This window comes from Scleropages formosus, chromosome 10 (genome assembly GCF_900964775.1).
Source record: "Scleropages formosus chromosome 10, fSclFor1.1, whole genome shotgun sequence".
NCBI lineage: Eukaryota > Metazoa > Chordata > Actinopteri > Osteoglossiformes > Osteoglossidae > Scleropages > Scleropages formosus.
Window position 1 is genome coordinate 30,087,013 of NC_041815.1, and position 20,398 is coordinate 30,107,410.

The 20,398-nt window shown below is 50.2% G+C and overlaps 1 protein-coding gene across 3 annotated transcripts; it reads left to right on the forward strand.

The window, feature by feature from the left end:
- Positions 1–7,293: 7,293 nt before the first annotated feature.
- Positions 7,294–12,790, forward strand: p2ry1 (purinergic receptor P2Y1). Of its 3 annotated transcripts, none has more exons than XM_018748377.2 (2): positions 7,294–7,736; positions 8,944–12,790. In XM_018748377.2, the coding sequence occupies exons 1-2, from the start codon at positions 7,713–7,715 to the stop codon at positions 10,024–10,026; spliced, it is 1,107 nt and encodes a 368-aa protein (XP_018603893.2). In that variant the 5' UTR covers positions 7,294–7,712; the 3' UTR covers positions 10,027–12,790. The 3 variants fall into 3 exon arrangements, with proteins under 3 accessions (XP_018603893.2, XP_018603894.2, XP_018603892.2); XM_018748378.2 differs by lacking the exon at positions 7,294–7,736 and adding an exon at positions 8,378–8,652; XM_018748376.2 differs by lacking the exon at positions 7,294–7,736 and adding an exon at positions 8,659–8,770.
- Positions 12,791–20,398: the final 7,608 nt, after the last annotated feature.

The window sequence follows — 20,398 nt, forward strand, 5'->3', positions numbered from 1 at the left end:
TCCTGGTGCCAAGTGCACTGATGGACACCCTTATGCATGAACATGGTGTTCGTTATGGATAAACCGCGACTAGCACAGAAATCCAATAACAACTCACCGCTCGGGTTCAGATCAGGGAGGCCGTTCCTCCCAATCACACCCCTCCAGGTATCACTGTCGCTGCCCACGTGGGCGTTAAAGTCCCCCAGTAGAACGACAAAGTCCTCAGTGGGAGCGCTTTCCAGCACGCCCCCCAGGGACTCTAAAAAGGCCGGGTACTCTACACTGCCGCTAGGCGCATAAGCACAAACGACAGTGAGAGACCTTTCCCTGACCCGAAGGCGCAGGGAGACGACCCTCTCATTCACCGGGGTAGACTCCAACACATGGCGGCTGAACTGGGGGGCTATTAATAAGCCCACACCAGCCCGCCGCCTCTCACCTTGGGCAACGCCAGAATAGTGGAGAGTCCACCCCCGATCGAGGAGAGTGGTTCCAGAACCCAAGCTGCGGGACAGCCACAGTTGAGGGAAAATACAAGGGCAAGACAGTTACCCGCTTTGTGAGTAGCAGGGGATTGGGACAGGGAGAGATCAAAGGACTGTAGGAGGAACAGAAGACCGCTTGCATGAATGTCATCGGCATGCAGGTTGAAGTCACCCAGAAGAATCAGCGGAGAGTCGTCCCCTGGCAGAGAGCTCACCAAGATGTCAAGGTCGTCAAAGAAGCGGCCAAGAGGGCCAGGAGAGCGCTAAAGAACAACCATAACAGGAGTGATCGGGGCAGTGATAGATACAACATGCAATTTGAAGGAGGACAGTTCAAGCAGGTGAAGAGGAAGACTAGAATATTCCCACTCGGGAGAGATGAGCAGGCCTGTGCCTCCACCTCTGCCAGAGAAACGAGAGTTGTGAGAGAAGGGGTAGTTAGTAGAAAGTGCTGCAGATGTGGCTGAGTCATCTGGGGTGATCCAGGTTTCAGTTAGGGCCAGGAGATTCAGTGAGAGATGCAAGGGGTAGGCAGGTATGAAGTCAGCTTTTCTCACAGCAGACTGGCAGTTCCAGAGTCCCATGGACATGGAAAAAGTAAAGCAAGATGGAAGGTTTGACAGGTAAAGATAAACCAGATTACTGTAGCAGCGAGAACGCCTAGGTGTCTGGAGGTGGCAAAATAGCACGGCTCACTTACCGTAGAAGACTTTGAATGCCGACATGTTGGACGCATGATCCGTTGCGGACAGCTGTACAGGTGGCCTTCCTCGGTGGACTCCCGCAGGTAGACTCCCTTGTCTTTGCACCCCAAGTCTTTGCACCAAGAGGCTGCTGCTACGGATCACCAGCCACTATTTAAACCGGGCTATTGCCTATCAGTTGACTTCCTAATGGAAACCGAAACTACACCAACAATGGTGACCAAAACAAACAACCAACCAGATGCGATTAATCGAACCATGGAGTCACACCCACTCCCGGTATGGGACACAGAAATGATCCATAGAACAGTTGTCCTAATAAACCACTAAATACTACTTAACAAACAAAATAATTACAGTGCCACACAACGCTACACAAACACACAACCGATTGTATCTATCAACCCGCACAGCTACATGACACGAATGCGCGACGGGAAAAAACGGTAGCAAAACAACTATATTTACCTGAAACACCACAAACAGCAGCAACGCACCTCCGACGCAAAATATAATGCATAATGCACCTACTTGGAGATGTAGAAACAGCCAGTAGAATGACCAGGACAACAGGGTCACTTCTCCAGAAATGTGAGAAGTATCAAATTCACATCTTTAAGTTGCATATGTGGAATGTTACCATTCTGTGCTTCCAAGACATCAGTCGGAAATTGTATATCATATGTTCACTTGTTGCCTACATATGGGTGTGTACAGCCATCTGATGCACTCAAACTCCACTCATGTAATTTCCCTGCTATTTCCTGTCCCAAAGGTCTGCAAATATCTGTAACACTGAGCCAGGCAACTAAATCACACATTCCCATAAATCCCAGTGGGACAAGTCCTTAAAAGTCCATCATGTAGGAGAAAAGTGTATCTGTGGCTTTCTGTGGCATCTCCTTACCAGGTTTGTGAACCACAAGGTCTCATTATTCACAAACACATTGTTTACATCTTGCATAGGCTGGGAAAAGTGCTCACTGAATTCCCTGTATAGGTTCTGTGGACAGCATGACCTCACACCTTGTTCTTAAAACTGCATCTCTCAGTTTGCCTACAGGAAAAAGAAGGAAGCTGTGATACAGGAAAACACAAGCAGACGGGCTTTCTGTGAATCCCCTGTCTGAGTGACACTGAATACCAACTTGGGGATCCGGCGGTGGAGAGCAGAGTTGCTGCTCACCCTCTAGCTCTCCCACAGCGCTTCATTTCCTTCCTGTTTGTGCTGGTTGGCTCCCGTCAATAAGGAAGGTGCATTTTATCAGTCTTGCTTCTTTCCATTGGTTCCTCTTTTAGCAACATGCCCTGCAGACATTAAGGGTACAGGTGTTGCCAAGATGTTTGGTGGAAAAAAGAAAACCCTTTTTTCCACAAAAGAGTCTACCAGATGGTCAGGACCGCATTATGAACTCTGCTGCTGTTGTGCAGAAGGATTCTGAAATGGTCAGACTGTGGTGCATCATGGGTTTCCTCCAACATCAATCCATCTGTTGCAGGTTTGCCTCCTTACTGGTCTCTGCAGACTCATTCTCTCTTTCTGACCATGCAGCACAGTATGCGGCTGCATGTTCTCCACACAAGGTGTAGAGGCGGCCAAAACTGTCTATCGATCCCAGCCTTTCTGAGGTCAGTACTTCCTGTAATGTAGAAAATGAGCACTTCTCTCTGCACATCCTGAAAACGAAGGTCTTAATAGCCATTCTTGGCTCCCCTGGACCTCCTAGAGCTCTCCATAATCCTCTTATAAACCTGCTCATTCATGCAGGTCTTCGGCTCCATTAAGACATAGCTGCACTTCCTGTCCGTTGTGGAAGTACCCTGATACTGTACACCGACACTTTAAGAACGAGGACTGTCCACAAGAGATCCAGCTTTGATCTCATCTCAAAAGATGAGAACCTGCTTTCACGCTTCCCGAAATGTGAAGGAACAGGAAGACCAATGGAGGAGAGCCTAACACATGGGTAACACATGGATCAGTGGGCCTTCATTTTGATTAGCTACTTTAAAGCTAATATACTTGCCAAACAATGTTGATGTCATGTGATAAGGTGATGTATTGTTTACAAAATGTAGTCTGAAGTGTGACTCGTGTTTTTGGTATTTTATAGTGAAGGTTTCTTAGAATTTTGAAATTGTGTCTGTTCAGTCTGAGAAATAGTCCAGATTTGCTTTGCAATATCACTGAAATAGATTTGGTAAAAGTACAAATTGTGAAGCTTGAGTGTCTGCCACACAATGACTGACCACCTGGTAACACAACAGACTGGTATAATATCAGCCAGAAGGGTTTAATCAAGGAGGAGGTGTGGACTTGTTCTCTCCTTAGGCGTTACTGGAGGACCCCTCCCATCTCCCACCACTGCACCCCAAACACTGAACATGTTTCTGCAGGTGCTGACTCAAACTCTGTGAGCCCATCACAAAGACCACCACTTTGAATCAGTAGAAGAAATGCCATGAGAGAGAAAGTGAGGGTAACAATAAGTTGTTAAAATTAATGATCAGCATCAAGAGGAGCACCTGAGTGATGATGCCCCCCTACAGTCCCACCCACCTAGGCCAATGTGCACTCATTCTGGAAATCCCTTCTTGTTGTTACACCAAGGTCCATCCCTAGAGCCAAAAGACCTTCCTCAAAAAGTCCCACACCATGTGCTTCAGTTCCTGATGCTTTGGCAAAAAGAAAATCCAGTACCAGAAAGGCAAGAAGGACAAACACACTTCTAGGAGGTGGGTTTAGTTTTGGGGAAAATTCATCATGATAAACAGATGAATACCAAAGAATTAGGCCTTGAAAAACTACTGAAAGAATATATAAATAACAGGGACACACCTCAATATACTATGTTCTACTCTTGGATATCAGTGGCCTTTTTTCCACAGTAGGGATCATAAAAGGTCAGTAATAAATTTCTAGTTAAACTGAGGGTATAGGTGAGATTTCAGTAATGGGTGCGTGAAAGCAGATAACTGGTAAAAACCAGACCTGCTGAGGAGCCCACTGGTTCACACTGGTGATGTGTCCATAGCCACTTTAGTCACTCACTCACTTTTGCTAATGGCTTATCCTTGTCAGGGTCACAGTGGTCTGCAGCCTATCCTGTAATTACTGGATAAATTAGGAGGGGTACAATCTGGGTAGAATGCCAGTCCCTCAGAGGGTAGCAACACACATAACATACTTCATCAATATAACTTCACAGCATGTCTTTGGGAGGAAAGCCATACAAACACTGGGAGAACATGCAAACTCCACACAGACTGAGCTGGATTCAACCCACAACCAGAGAGTGCAGACAACTATGAGGGAGCAACGCTACCCGCTGTGCTGCCCGTAACCACGTTAGTGTCCATCATCACATCACAAATGAGTGGAACTCTTGGGTTGTGGGACCTACACCATGGTTTTTGGAATTGAATGTGTTCATGTGTTTCTACTGCTGCACTTATCTGTGTCCATCTGTGTGCTATAAACACTCACAGCTGCAATAAACACAAGTCTATACTCCAGAAGGTCAAAAATAAGTCACTGTTGTTTTTTCAGCAGATTCCACCATTTGTTTAGACAATGACACGAAGCAGAAGCAGCTGCTTACTTTGTATGTTGCTGATATATGTACAGCTTGTTTTGATACCAGCTGGTCTGCAGTCAGCACAAGCGGCTGTGGTGTACCTCTGCTTCCCAGTCCAAAGGGCACCAGTGTACTCCATTTCCCAGTCAGGTCCACTTCTGAGGCAAAGAGATGCTTTGGAACCCAACCGCAGAACTGCAGCTCTCCATCACATGGCAGGGTGACCTTCCACTTTCCCCTCCTTCCTACCTCAGCATGTAAAAAAACGTTTTTCTCTATTATATTTACTTCATTTTCGTATCTCTATTCAGCTTTCTGGACGAGGATGTTTGCACCACGTTCCCAAAGAGACGATTCCAGGTAGCCGGTTAACGTGGAATTGACTGAACAAGTGACAAACCGGATAAGCAACATGGGACATGGTGAGTTAGGGGGTGGGTAAACAAGAGAGCCAAGGAAGGATAAATGAGTGTGAGGACAGAAAGTGATGGACGGTCAAGTGATCACGGGCTTCTTTGACAGCTCTTCCAGGATATTCACAGTACACACCATGAAGCAACCTACTTGAAAGGACAGTACACTGAAATAAATTGAATTAAACTGAATGGAATTGAGCACTGCCCTCCATCCAACCCATCAGCATCGCAGGGAGACTTTTAGGAGGGAGATATTGGTTCAATATTAATGAATCATCCCAAAGAGCCAAGGTGGTCTGCTCTTCAGCGGTATAAATAACAGGCAGAACACACTGCAGCCTGGCTGCAGGCACTGGGAGAGATGCCAGGTTCAGAAACCTCCCTCTGGGCCTGGCCTCAACTCAGGATGACCAGGGACACAGCGTTGTTTCTCCCCCCAGCATGGAGACAGAAGATCAATAAAGGGCTGTTCAGATTCATATCTGATTCAGGGAAGATCTCAAAGAGTACAGACTGGTTGTCGCTCCACAAGTTAGGACGTGGCTAATCGGATTAACCTTCTCGGTAGAGGCCCTCAGACCAGTAATGGGATAGCAGCACTCTGGGTTTTTATACCACTGCAGCGCGTAGCCCTCTCAGAGTTTGTCTGGGATCGCGCTTCATCCCCAACATACCGAGAGCGAGTTGTTTTAGAAATAACGGTGTCACATTGCTGCCATTTGGCCCAGTCACAGACATCCCACATTGAAGGGGACAACCAAGGACAATGGAGGACGACCTGAAGGAAAACACAGAGGGCTGAAACCAGGCTTCTAACCCCATCTAGTCTTCCCACACATCCTGTCACCTCCACTGTAGGACAATCTCAGAGATGCAAACTGGTCTGTCAACTTCCCGCTCTATATGAGTATTTACCAACAAACTTGTCAAGCTACCCTGGGCCAGCTTGGTTCTGCTATTTTTCCCATGCAGGCATGGAGACGTCAGGTGCAGCAGGAAGTGTGGTTACCTGAGTTCTTAAATGCACAGAATGGCTTTGTTTTAAATGCCCTGAACCCACACCCAGTGGTAACACACAAATGCAGCTATGAAGACTAGAAGGAGTTCTTGGTGCATTTACCTGTCTTTCTCTCCGACCTTCTCGTCCAAATGTTAACGGAAGCGAACGATGCCGCACAGGTCTGTACTCTCCCCGGGAGGAGCAGGGGCACACTTTGGATCAGTTGCTGCTGCCGCCATATATGGAGAATGACAACATCACCTTTTCCATCAACTGTTATCCACTCTGTGTGTTATTACAGTGCTGCTTATTATCCATGAATAATCCCTCTTGGCTTTGGTTCCAGACCTGCTCCGATTCCAGCAATTCTTCTCTTGTATGAAACGCACATCAGCCACAAGGGACGAGGGCCGTCAGCACGACAAGGCACACCGCTCTTATGTCAAATTCTAGCGAACAATCCTTTATTTTTTACAGCACGTGTGCTTCACCTAGTACCATACTATGTTGCTAAAGCAATACGTAATTCCAGCACAGCTTTTAATGTCAATGGGAACGGCAAACTGTTTTTTTTCTTTTATGGTATTGTGCGTTATCGGGGGGTGCGGTGGTGCAGTGGGTTGGACCGCAGTCCTGATCTCCGGTGGGTCTGGGGTTCGAGTCCCGCTTGGGGTGCCTTGCGACGGACTGGCGTCCCGTCCCGGGTGTGTCCCCTCCCCCTCCGGCCTTACGCCCTGTGTTACCGGGTAGGCTCCGGTTCCCCGTGACCCCGTATGGGACAAGCGGTTCTGAAAATGTGTGAAAATGTGTGTGCGTTATCATTCTTTCTGTCTAATGTCATTTGAGGCAGGGGGCACACTGTATTCCAGCTCTATTCATCAGCATGCTGCAGGACTGGAGATTTCTTTTCAGAGTTGCTGTCACTACGCATGTCATTTTTTTAATGTAAAAAAAGCACACAATATTAGTGGTCTATATGGTTCTAAATATTTCCATACTTGCAAAACAGACTGGTGTAGTCAGAATTTTATCTCTGCAGAAACCAGTTGTTTGTGTCATTGCTGCAAGGGAAAGTCAAAGTGTTGCAAAGTGTCGCAGCTCCAGCTGCCGCAGTGACACAAAGTGAGGCTGCACGATGACCGACAACGAAACTGGTGACGGCTGAAGGTGTGTGCGAGTTCAGCGACGGACGGCGCGCTGGTCGGTTTGCCGGTGGTGCAGTCGGGTGACTGACGAGCGGAGCTGCGTTAAGCCGCGTACAGCGCCGAAAGCCTCGCGCCTGTCCTGTCTCCTCCTGAAAAAGTTCAAGTGTCCGCTGCCATCATTGACTTTACTAAAGAAGACACAACAGCGCGGCCTGAAGCTGCACGGGCCTACATGAACATATCCAGCGAGCACATCAGCCTGGGAACTGCAGAAATCAAAAAATGAGCAACAAAGAGAAAGACATAGGAAGCGATGCCATGATTTGTGCAAAGTGACGATTCCGATAGCACGCCGCGTGGCTACTGTGTTTTACCTGTCCATAATGATTATACGTGGAAAGGATGAAGTGCTGCTGCCCCAGCCAGGTGAGGTGAACCATCACGCACACACACACACACACACGTCACGGCAGAACACACTGCTTGCCTGAAACACGTTCCTAGTGCATTTCTGTGTGAAAGTCTGTGCGCTTTTGTCAAAAAGTTTATAAAGTGTGTTTATGTCAAAATCTCTGTTTCTGAACTTAAGTGTCTTCGTGTGTGAAAGAAGTGCGCGTGTGTGAGCGAAACCGGTGTATTTTTCTCTGTGACAATGTCAATGTGGTAAAGCAGAGCAGCAGGTGTTACCGAGGGACACACGTCCAAATCTCCCTCTCTTACCGCACGCCTTTTCAGCAAGGTATTTACCCTGAACTGACACGGTAACAAGTACAAAGCGGTACAAACGGGTAAGTCGGTACTTTTTTTTCCCGTCATAAGTTCTTGCCACAGACAGAGAGTGGTGGCGCGTGCGGTGCTACATGAGAAAACGTTTCCGTCCGTGTGTTTTATGAACGAAACTGCGTTTGTGTGGGAGAGGCGTCCATTTCTGAGGGAAACAGTATGTGTTTCTGTGTAAAACTCCCTGGTTTTCTCTGCGAACCAGTGTATTTTTCTAAGCGATACGGTGTGTATTTCTGCCCGACCGCCGTTTCTCCTCGAACGCCCCTCCCCCCCGTGTCCCTCCTCCTCCTCCTCCTCCTCCTCCTCCCGCCCCGTGTCCCGCGCGGCTCGCGCCCCAGAAGCTGCTGTGATTCCTGCGCTGCGCGAGCGCTCGCAGCTGTCTCGCGCTGGGTCGCGCGGGCGAATGCCGAGAGGCGCTGCGTGAGGCAAACTTCGTGAGGCGCGCGATGCGTGGAGCGGAGCGGTCGCGCCCGTGACCAGCCCGGGGGTTTGGGGGGGGGGACAGCGGCGGTCGGACAGAGGATCCACGAGTGACGTAGGAACGCGCGGCGAAGAGATGGTAAGATCCTCTCAGGCACCTCGGTGCGAGCGCCACTTCTCAGCGCCACTTGGCGCCTTCGCACAGGATCTCGTGAGCAAGCAAGGCAATGTGGGCTCGGGCGGGAGGACAGCGACAGGTCAGGTTCCGCGCTTGAGCGCACACTTTTATTAATTGTGTAGGAAGTGGCGCAGGGCGTGCGGCAGACGGAGGATTTCTCCTGACTGAGGGCGCGCGCGCACACACACACGGACACACACACACACACACACACACACACACACACCTGCTTCTCCCCCTCTGGTCTCCCAGCAGTCTCCTGGCAACATGACCGCGGCAGAGCTGAACTTGACGTCCCTGCTGCACAACCAGAGCAGGGGATGCTCCCTGACCAGGACCGCCTTCCAGTTCTACTACCTGCCCACGGTCTACATCGTGGTCTTCGTCGCCGGCTTCATCGGCAACAGCGTCGCCATCTGGATGTTCGTGTTCCACATGAAGCCCTGGAGCAGCATCTCGGTGTACATGTTCAACCTGGCCCTGGCCGACTTCTGCTACGTGCTCTCGCTGCCCTTCCTCATCTTCTACTACTTCAACAAGACGGACTGGATCTTCGGCGACGTGCTCTGCAAGCTGCAGCGCTTCCTCTTCCACGTGAACCTCTACGGCAGCATCCTCTTCCTCACGTGCATCAGCGTGCACCGCTACAGCGGCGTCGTGCACCCGCTCAAGTCCCTGGGGCGCCTCAAGAAGAAGACGGCCGTGTGCACGAGCGCCCTCGTATGGACCGTCGTGGTGCTGGGCATCTCGCCCATTCTCTACTACTCGCGCACGGGCTCCAAGCGCAACGTCACCACGTGCTACGACACGACCACCGAGGACGAGCTGCCCGGCTACTTCATCTACAGCATGTGCACGACCGCGTTTGGCTTCTGCGTGCCCTTCGTGATCATCTTCATCTGCTACGGGCTCATCGTCAAGGCGCTCGTGTGTAACGACATGAACAACGGCCCGCTGCGCAGGAAGTCCATCCACCTGGTCATCATCGTGCTGGCCGTGTTCGCCGTCTCCTACCTGCCCTTCCACGTCATGAAGAACCTCAACATGCGCGCGCGGCTCTACTTCCAGAGCCCGGACATGTGCGACTTCAACGACAAGGTGTACGCCACGTACCAGGTGACGCGTGGCCTGGCGAGCCTCAACAGCTGCGTGGACCCCGTGCTCTACCTCTTGGCGGGGGACAGCTTCCGGCGGCGGCTCTCGAGGGCCACGCGCAAGCCGTCCCGAAGGGCTGAGAACATGCCGCAGTCCAAGAGCGAGGAGAGGGCCCTCGACAGCTTCCCGGAGCACACCGAGAACGGCGGGTCCGGGGTTCGGACCACCTTGGTGGGCTGATGCGATGCGCGGGTGGGGCAGCCCCTCGCGTGCGCCTCGTTGCTGTGCGAACTGTCCCGCAAAGCGGCGCGAACCCGCCGCCGGGTGGCTGACGGCAACGGCTGCCCAAGCTATCGAGGAGAAGAACGTGGATTAACCGCTGCACTGTGACCCGCCGACACGCGTGGGCTCGGGTTCGACCCGGTGACACGTGGGAATCTCTAATGACTTCATTTTTAGCTTGTTCATTCCAACGCAATGGTTTTTAGAGTGTTTTACTTCTGCACACATTGCATATGAATGTGACGTAACGAGTGGAATATGACGTATACACTGTTTACTGCTGTATTTAAAACGTGAAGGGACTGAAAGTATTAACAAAGTAACACTGTGCCGAAGTGTGCGTGCCGCTGTCAGCGTCCTCAGTGTGTGTGTTCAGCGTGTTCTCGCTAGCGAGGAGGTCTCCTCCTCGTCGTCGTTAAATTATTGCATGTGGCCGACACGGGGCCTGGACACCTTGGGATGTGATCTAATAAAATGTCCTGGGTCTCCAATATCTCCTGGAAGTGTGTGTATGTGCGCACGCGCTGCACTGCAAATATTTCCATGAGACCTCCTTCCTGCTCTTCTTCACCTCGGGACTCCCAGAGCATCTCTGATGATCACATGTTTGTGCCACGGCACTTTCAAACATGGGTTGTTTCACAGTAATGAGGGAACACATTCACAAGGGCGTGACAAAACGACGCCGTAAATGTTCACTGCTGTAACGTGACCCCTGTGCACTCAGGCCTTTCTGCCCCCGTTCGCTGACGCTCGGTTAATCACTTGTGTGATGCGCTGTTGTTATTTGCTTCTCATTCGCTCGCGAGACCCTTTTTGACGAAAAGTGACTTGCACAGATTTACTCTGGGATTTGAACCTGTCACTGCTAAGCCACCTGCTGCACCCGTTTGTTTGCTGTTTGTCTGCTGTAACACTCCATGTCCAGCTGCTTTCGTTCGAGAACAGTCTCTTCTCTGGGTTTGTTTCTCTCCACGCCCTTGTGTACTGGTACAGTGCACTGATTGTTTACTGGTCCGGCGTACCGGTTGCATACTGGTGCAGCGCTCCTTGGTCCAGTGTAAAGGACTCACAGCTGTGGTCCTTCTCCAGCGGACCCCTCACTCACGTCCCTTTCTTCACATCCCGTGGGACGGAGTGGGAGCAGAATGGACGAGCGGAACTTCTCGCCGTTCCCTGGTCCACCTTTGTGTCGCAAACAAAAGAGCAGGGCCCGCTGGCACTGCCACCGCGGGGCTCCGCGCCGCTGGCAGCTTCGCCAGGCCCGCCCTGCTAACAGAGCCCTTTTCATTGGGGGGCCTCAGGGGAGCACTGCGGGGGGCAGGGTGATTGACTCAGGTGCATTCTACTCTCTCCACTGTTGTTTATGCTTGTTGTAACAGTTATATGAGCAGTTTCTGTTTCCCCAGTTTGTTTTTGGACTTTGTGTGTGTGTGTCTTTGTGAAACAGACGGAGCGGAGCAAGGGCTCAGCTCTGCACCTAAAGAGAACCGCTGGGCTTTCACAGACACGCCAAGACATGAATGTGCCGTCTGTGAGTCGGTTTGCACGGGCCGGCCGGAGGCGGGGGGGGGTCCTTACAATCGGCCCCGTTGGCCGGCCCCTCACCAAGGGGACCCCATGGGGTCCACACAATTACCATGCCATTATGTGCCGATGAAGGGTGCCCCTGTGCCTCTGGACTTGCAGGAGGGGAAAGTCCCGCTCGGTTGCCGAGGGCGCCACCGCTGCCTCGGACCCGCTCCCTGAGGGTGGGCGGAGCCCCGCTGGTGCAAATTTCTGAAAACCAGAGGCTGCAGGTGGAAACAGGACGGCCGACTCATTCACCTGCACTGTTTGGCAACCGATGGTACAGGACAGAACAGAGCAGAGTGCGGATTCTCGCTGCACTGACTGAGACTGAAATTAGAACCAACAACCTCCTGCTCGCACGAACAGTCCTGCTGCACATTTGAGTTTTCCGAAGAAAAGGGCCTTTTCTTCATTTGCTGGTAGCCGGTAGCATAATGATTAGCGTCGCTGCCTGTGGATCCAAAGGGTGTGGGTTTGAATCCTTCCTCTTGATGCAGTGTTCTTGATGAAGATACAGTAAAAATGACCTGGCTGTGTAAATGAGTAGATCAGTGTATGTTTCTTTGGAGAAAGCTTGTCTATTAAATCTAAATAAGTGCCAGGAAAAAAAAGATGGGTGTGAAATTGGGTGGGTGGAGCTACTTTGGCGCTGACAGTGAAAATGGCTGTAGAGAACAGCGGAGTTTGTAGGAGAATGCGGAAGACAGCATGTCAGCGATATGTTCACGTTTTTAGTTTCAGTTTCACAACAAGTGTTCATAAACCCAGTGAATGTATTTCTACAGTTTCATGCAACTCTCACCAGCAGGTGGAGCAGTGGTTGGAGTCATTGCCTAATAATGGCAATTTCCATTTAGTTGAAGGTTTTCTCCAAAGCGACATACAAAGACAAATTTCTTACAGGGATTTGCCCATTTCTACACCCCAGCGATTGTTTTACTGCAGCAAATTGATCGGTGCAACACAATCAGGCGTAGTACAGCGAGAGGGATTCGAACCTGGATCCTTTGAGTGCAAGGTGGCAACTCTAACTCTTGTATTCATTTTGCTACCTGCTGACCCTGGTAAATAGTAATGCACGTACCGCGATTTATATATCAAAACATTGCATTGTTAAATGGATGGGGGGGCCGTGGTGGCGCAGTGGCACAGTGGGTTGGACCGGGTCCTGCTCTCCGGTGGGTCTGGGGTTCAGGCCCCGCTTGGGGTGCCTTGTGACGGACTGGTGTCCCATCTGGGGGTGTGTCCCCTCCCCCTCATGCCCTGTGTTGCTGGGTTAGGCTCCAGTTCCCTGCGACCCCCGTATGAGACATGTGGTTCAGATGATATGTGTGTGTGTGTGTGTGAGAGAGATGTGTTAAATGGATTAGCAATCACTGCGTTTTGGTGACTTTATTTCTGTATGTCAACAGGATTAAACTGAAACAAACAAATGGTTTGTGGAGATACTATGTGTCCCTCAGAGCACTGATGGAACCCCCGTTCGTCCTTGGTTGTTCATAGGACTGGTAGTTGGGATGTCAAATTGGTGAGTGTCACCTTCCCTCACGAATAACTAGAACTCGTCCAGCAGTTGAAACAAAATGGCTTTTTATTTTAAATGCCTTCGTATCAATTAGTGAGACGATGAAGGAGCTGGTAGAAGACATTGTTCTGGAGGAGGTGTGCAGCGGTCAGTCCGCCACCCGGCTTCCTGTCATGCGATCGTCATAAGAAGGTTCTGCCGTCTTTTATTAGTACACCAGGTGCCTTTTCTGTTAGTCAGACCTGAGAAATTGAGGGCCAAACAGGACAAGACATGTAGGACAGGGTGCACCAAGTAGGAAAAGGCAGGCAGAGCAGAACAAATTAAGTAGAATCAGCCGGTTTGAACTGTACAGAGTGGACCGAGTAGGACAAGGTGGGTCGAGTAGGACAAGACGAGCGAGGTATGACAAGCTGGGCCAAGTAGGATGAGCCAATTTGGACAAGGCAGGAGTAGGACAAACAGAGTGGGACGAGGCAGGACTAGTAGAAAAGAACAAGCTGAGTGGGACGTGTGAGGACTTGCATGGCTGCCTTTTCCCGCTCTCTAATGCGTGATGTAATTACCGTGGTGAAGACCTGCTGAACAACTGCAATCAGTCTGGTTCCTGGACTGTAGTCGAGAACAACACATGGTGAGGAAAATGGATGAGAAGCAGCATTATGTGTTGATGGTGCAGTGAGGCTGAAGCCCATGTGCTCATGGGAGGAATGTTGAGTTGATACAGCATTAAAAGGAGTTTTACATTAGGGTGTAAGAGACGAGGGGGTGTGGTGGCGCAGTGGGTTGGACCACAGTCCTGCTGTCTGGTGGGTCTGGGGTTTGAGTCCCGCTTGGGGTGCTTTGTGACGGACTGGCGTCCTGTCCTGGGTGTGTCCCCTCCCCCTCTGGCCTTATGCCCTGTGTTGCCGGGTTAGGCTCCGGTTCCCCGCGACCCTATCTGGGACAAGCGGTTCAGAGAGAGAGAGTGTGTGTGTGTGTGTGTGTGTGTGTGTGTGTGTGTGTGTGTGTGTGTGTGTGTGTGTGTAAGAGACAAAAGTGGGTTTGGACAGAAGGGTCACTTGGCTCCTCATTTCACTTCAGCTTCTCCCTCGGCAGCTCTGTTTGGCCTGGCACTGAGGTTGCCACCCTGCGTGAACTTCTGACTCTTCGAAGTGTGCTGCGTGCAGGATGTTTGGTTGTGTCAGTCATGGACGAGAAGGTGGTACAGGAGGAGATATGAAGATGTCTCCCTGGGACAGGAGGAGGAGGAGGTACAAGAACTCTCTCTCTGCTTGACTTGCTGTGTTGGTCTACAGGAGAGCCATAAACAGGTGGTTTTACTACAGAAATCCTCTCCAAGCAATAGAAGATGGCAGCAGCCTTACACAAATAACTTATTTTCTTTGATTTATTAGTTAAATAAAGTCCTGCTGCGTATTGTTTGATTATCATTAATCAAAAATGAAATGTACAAAGCTTCCCAAGTACGAATGTTCCTTGTATAACAAAGGCTCCTTTTGCAAAAATTCATCCTCCAAGGTAAATGTCATTCGTACATTTAAAGTGGGATAATGAGTTACTGACTCACACTTGCGAGAAACACGTTATGAGAACAGAAATTTCAGTTGAAAACACGTGACTTGGAGATGTTGCGTACTGCACGAGTGTTGCGGCTTCTCCTGAGCGTCCTGTAGCTATGCACCCTCTTGCATGCATCTCTCAGGACTCTTCTGACCTTTCGTCACACTATAAGCCCATCATCTATCACAGTAATGAAGTCGAAAAGGTAAAGGAAAATATTACCCCTCAGTTTGAAACCTGAAATGATAAAATGCATACATTTATTTGATGCTTTTCTACAAAGTGACTTCCAATGGATACTATGTAGTGTTATCAGCCCACACACCTTATTCACCGCGGTGACTTACACTGCTAGATACACTACTTGCACTGGGTCACTCATCCATACATCAGCGGAACAAACACTCTCTCTGTCACTCACACACTATGGGTGAACTTGAACAGCATGTCTTTGGACTGTGGGAGGAAACCCACATGGACAGAGGGAGAACATACAAACTCCACACAGACTGAGCGGGGATCGAACCCACATCCTCTCGCGCTCCCCCCTCCCCCATACAGTTCTCTTGAAAGGCAGTGTCACTACCCATGACTTTGTGGGATCTCATTTACTGTTCATACGTTACAAATGACACCAGTAGCTCAGCAGGGAGAAGTTACAGTTGTTATGAGTGATTACAGTATTTATCAGCATTGCTTTGTTACATAATGTTGTAATGATGATAATCTTTATTCAGCATATTTAAAAGCAGCTTCTGGAAATGGTTCACAATAATGAAGGAATCCACATACAGTATGGACAACAGTTTCGGAAGGGATTTACAGTACTTTTCAGCATTTAAAAACCGACAAATAAAACACAATAAAATTATTACATTTATTTAGGGGAACCGATTTTGCATTAAGCTTCTGAATATGTTTCACCTATTTATACAGCTGGGTAATTTCTACAGAAGTGATTTATGGTTTCTTGCTCAAGGGTACAGGAGGTGAGGCTCAAATCTGGTTCCTTCCAGTGGAAGTCAGCTGTACAAACTATGCCAATAGCTGCCGTGAAATGACAGCATTTAAAAAATTACAACAATAAAAGAAAACAGAATCAGTTATTGGCGCCTGGAGAAAATCTACGCAAATATGAAAGAACATGTTAACTGAGTTGGATTGAAAGCCAGCCCTGGAGTGCTATGTCTTGTGCCACCGTACTGCTCTAGAGGAACGTAATCAAAGAACAAAATATCAGGGGAACATGACAGTAAAATAAATGATGAGAATGAAAAAGGGATGGAAGAAAGGAGGTCGCAGAAGGATTCGCGATCAGCAGTTCTGAACGCGTGTGACTTAAGTCTGGATTTAAAGGTGATCAAAGCCGTTCTGATGTTCTGGATTTGGTTCTCAATTCGATTTCCTTTCTTCTTAAAAGATAAGGAAGGAATTTTGCACGTTCGAAAGACGTATCGTTTGTTTTCCTGCTGAAATTAATGGCATTTAAAGGATTGTTTTACAAGAATTCACTTGTGGACGTTACGCAAGGGAAGCCTGCGTTGCTTTTTTTTGTATGACACATTGTCTGCTGGCATTCGGTTCCTGGCAGCTCGCCTCTGCAATGCACTTTATCCCGCTATTAGAGAGATCTGTTAATGGTTCACCGACATGTGGCGGCGTTGGGATCTTTGTTCTGGCGTGATGAACATGTCTCTCCTTCGAAACGTCCTTTTTGTCTTCTCCGCTCCAGGGAGTGTAACCCTGGGACGTTACTCTGTTGTGGGCCAATGCAAACACAGTAAATGCAGTAAGCAGGCAGTCCAGTGGGGGTGTTCCGGTGGTCAGCTTGTCTCTCTCCGTCGCTCTCGCTTTGTCTTCCCACTGAAAAGTACAAATCTTTTCCCTTCCATTAGCGGATGAATGGGATGAATTCTGCCAGCAGGTACAGCAGCTAATTAGTTCAATGCAGATTTTATGTGAGTGCTTGGCAAGCGCATACGCACACGCACACACACACACACACACACAGAAAACCATCAACACTACTTTCACGCCTCCTACTCTTCCATCAACTCTTACTTCCTCAGCTGTTTGTGGGATGATGGAGGAGCAGGAGCTCTGGCCAAAATGTGCTTCTTCAGGTAACCTGCTGATGAACCTTGGAGACATGAGGAAAATGCAGACGGCCTCTATGTAAACCCCCCCCCCCCCGATATCCAGAGCAAACGCTGTACTGCAGCTGGGACGTCTCCACAGGGGGCGAATGCGCTCGGCTGCGCGTAACTTGCAGGCATCGGCCTTGAGTGCAGCGTCTCGCCAGCAGGGACAGCCGGACAGGCTGGCGTACCTGAAAAGACCCGGATACGAATGGGCTCATGTGCCCGACAGACCGGGTTCGCACTCTGCACGCTGTTCCCTTGTCCCGAAACGGTAGCGTGTTATTTTCCACATCGCTTCTTAACAGCGTCGAACCCTCAGCTGAGACTGCAGGCTGAGGAAAGTGGTCCGCGGTGACGGGCATCGTGGGAACGGCACCAGGAGAAGGTAGGAGCGCTGGGTGTGTGACACGAGCAGGCCGGAGCAGCGGGATCGCGGTCCACGCAGCGCAGTGTGATGAGTCGTGTGTTCGAGCGCCGGCAGAACTCCACACACCCACATTTACACGAGCGAGCGTGTGCGGGACGGGCAGCGCAGCAGTTGCAATTTCCCACGGAGAGGCAGAACGACGGGCTGTTTGCGCTCCGTACTGCTCAGCTTTTCTCCTAAGGCATAGAGAGCATTGTTCAGATCGCTATGGCAACCGCCGCCATGGTTACCGACATGTAACCGTGCCGACACATACCGACACGAAACCACCTTCGACAGCGTGGACGCAAACCTGCGGTTGAACGTAAGAGCCCGAACGCTGTTTATACACCAGGGCAGCAGGTGGCGCAGCAGTTACAGCTGTCACCTTGCAGCTCAAGGGCCTGGGTTTGAATCCCGCCTCCTACCGCAGTGCCCTTGATCAAGGTCCTTAGCCTGAACTGATACAGTAAAAATGACCCTGCTGCATAAGTCACTGGGTAAATCAGTGTAAGTAACTTAGTGCTGAGACTCATAAGATAAATAGCAGTTTAGAAAAATGGAAAAGGGGTGTTTACACAGCTCGAGTACACTGTCTTACACTAGTGCAGTGACTGGTTTCAGTGTGTTTCAGTACCGACAGTTTGTTGCTGAACTTATACTGACAGATTCAGAGTCAGACTGGGGTACGAGTGTCGGTCCAGCCACTGGGGTCTTCTTTGTGTGTCTGAGACCCCCATGGTTTCTCTGTGCAAAGTTAAACTGATACCCTGAAGTCCCTACTATATTTAGTGCTCAGCAAAGGGATATATCTCTCTCTCTCTCACACACACACACACACGCCCTCATGTTAGATAAGAGGGCGGGTTTAGTTTGTCTTTCGCCTACATCTGCAACACCGCTGTCACACCTTGACCGCACACACGTGTGTGTTTAATGCAACAGTTTGTATTTGTCACCATGTGGAGTGTGTTCGCTGCACTCTGTACCAAAGACAGCGCTGCCATGGGGGGGGGGTCTTCCTGGACATCACTGCCCCCATGGCCTGTTTGTGGTCGTGTTTCCTCTGGCCCCTGCTGTGCTCTGTCAGAAACCCCGAGCCTTGTCCCCCCCCCGGGGAGAGAAACGATGCCCCCGACCCCCCCCGAGTGCGTACTATTAATGACCATTAAATGTCACCCGTGAAAAGGACCAATTGTGGCTCGCATGAAAGCTCCGGCCTTGTGTCCTCCTGCCCGTCTTGCTGGATGGTGTCCAGCCTCTGTGGGGTGGCGACTCGCACCCTCACCGGGTCCCCTGACCCTGCAACAGTATCCCTTTGTGTGGAGCCCCGAGAGCCCATAACCCCCCCCCCCCCCCAACACCCACCCCCCTGGGGCCCATAGAGAGGCCCTTTGAGGCATCGTACGCTGACGTCCGCTGAGGAGCTCGGCCGTCGCGACTCTTCTCGCGCGCTGCTGGCCGAGGTTCGAGTGAAGGACAAGTACGGCAGCCGCACGCTTCTCCTCCACCGTGGACATGGGGGCCGCGGAACGCTCACCGTTGCTGTGTTAAACGCCCCCGCTCACGTTCGTAACCTGCCCCTCATTCCTCTCGGCGTCCCTGCGGCTTCCCCTGCTCTGCCACACGGTCCAAGTGGGTGTTTTGTTCTGCTGCAGCGCCCCCATCTGGTGGGAAACCATTATAACAGTGGCTTTGGACAAAAGCGTCCGCTGAATGAATAAAAGTAGTAAGAGGTGGTACTGACATTTACGCTTTCTCCAAAGCAAGGTACCTACACTTATTTACCCATCCATAGAGCCATTTATGGGTCATTTTACTGGAGCAATTGAGGGTTAGTACCTTCATCAAGGGGACTGCAGCTAGAGGTGGGATTCAAACCTGAAACCTTTGGGTCCAAAGGCTGTAGCTCTGCCAGCTGTGCTGTTACTCACGGCAAAGTCAGTATTTAAGAAGAGGCGACACGTGTTTCTGCAAATCCTTCCAAAGTTGAGCCCATGTGCAGACGTCCAGTACAGTCAGGGTAAAACTCCCAGAATGCTGTGCGCGACACACAAAGTGAGCAGATGAGGCCGTGAGACGAGTTCTTGCCGTGGAGGAGCTGAAATGCTATTAAAGCTCCTTGTGTTACTTAAACCTCCGAGGTAACAGTTACATGTTCGTGGTTTATTTCTATAAGGTTCGAATCCCACCTCCTGCTGTAGCGGCCTTCATCGTGGTACTTACCCTGAACCGATACAGCAAAAATTACCCTGCTCAACATACACAGCCTGCAACTGCTTGGGGTGCGAGACCGGAGGGGGAGGGGGAGGGGACACACCCAGGACGGGACACCAGTCCATCCCAAGGCACCCCAAGCAGGACTCGAACCCCAGAGAGCGGGACCCGGCCAACCCGCTGCGCCATCGCATCCCCTTACCCCACTCAAGAATTGGGTAAATCGGTGTGAGTACTGTAATGGTGTAAAAAGTTGTCTGAGAAACATTATTAATAATAATAGCCCTGAATCTGCTGTTACCACAGGAGGTGGGATGTAAACACTGTACAGTTTTACAAAGATAATGTGACAGCAGTACTGTGTCCCCCCAGCGATTACTCTATGACACGGTATGGATCAGTATTATTATTATCATTATTATTATTATTACTACGGTATGGCTGTCTACTTACATTCCTTCTGCCCTTTCATACCTGTTGCCAACGACACGCTGAACAAACACGAAAACCACACAGATACTGTGTGAACAAGGGGACCTGGTGCCACGCAGGGCCTGGGCTCTTCAACTGGACATGGGTTCGATCCCCACTCAGTGTGTCTGCTGTTTACCTGTTCCCCCCGTGCGTGTGTGTGAGCCGTGTGTAGAATGGGAAGACGTGAAGGAAAATGATTTTGTTGCTGTTTCCTCAGTGTTTTTCCACTGAAATATTAGTGTCTCCTTCAACAGGACAAAGACACGCACACGCACACGCACACACATTAACCGTCCTTTATGACAATAGTTAAATGAACACTTTTTCTCCCCAGGCTGTTAAAACTGCACCGCTCAGAGTGTCCAGCAGAAGGAGCCAGAGTTGAGGTGCAGACCTCTGGACTTGTCCTCGATTCCGTCGCACAGCGCAGTG

Excerpts from the sequence above, each read along its gene's own strand:
- p2ry1 (XM_018748376.2), top strand. The coding sequence starts at position 8,741 with ATGTGGGCTCGGGCGGGAGGACAGCGACAG. Across the intron at positions 8,771-8,943 it reads GGGCGGGAGGACAGCGACAG|CAGTCTCCTGGCAACATGAC; the intron begins GTCAGGTTCCGC and ends CTGGTCTCCCAG.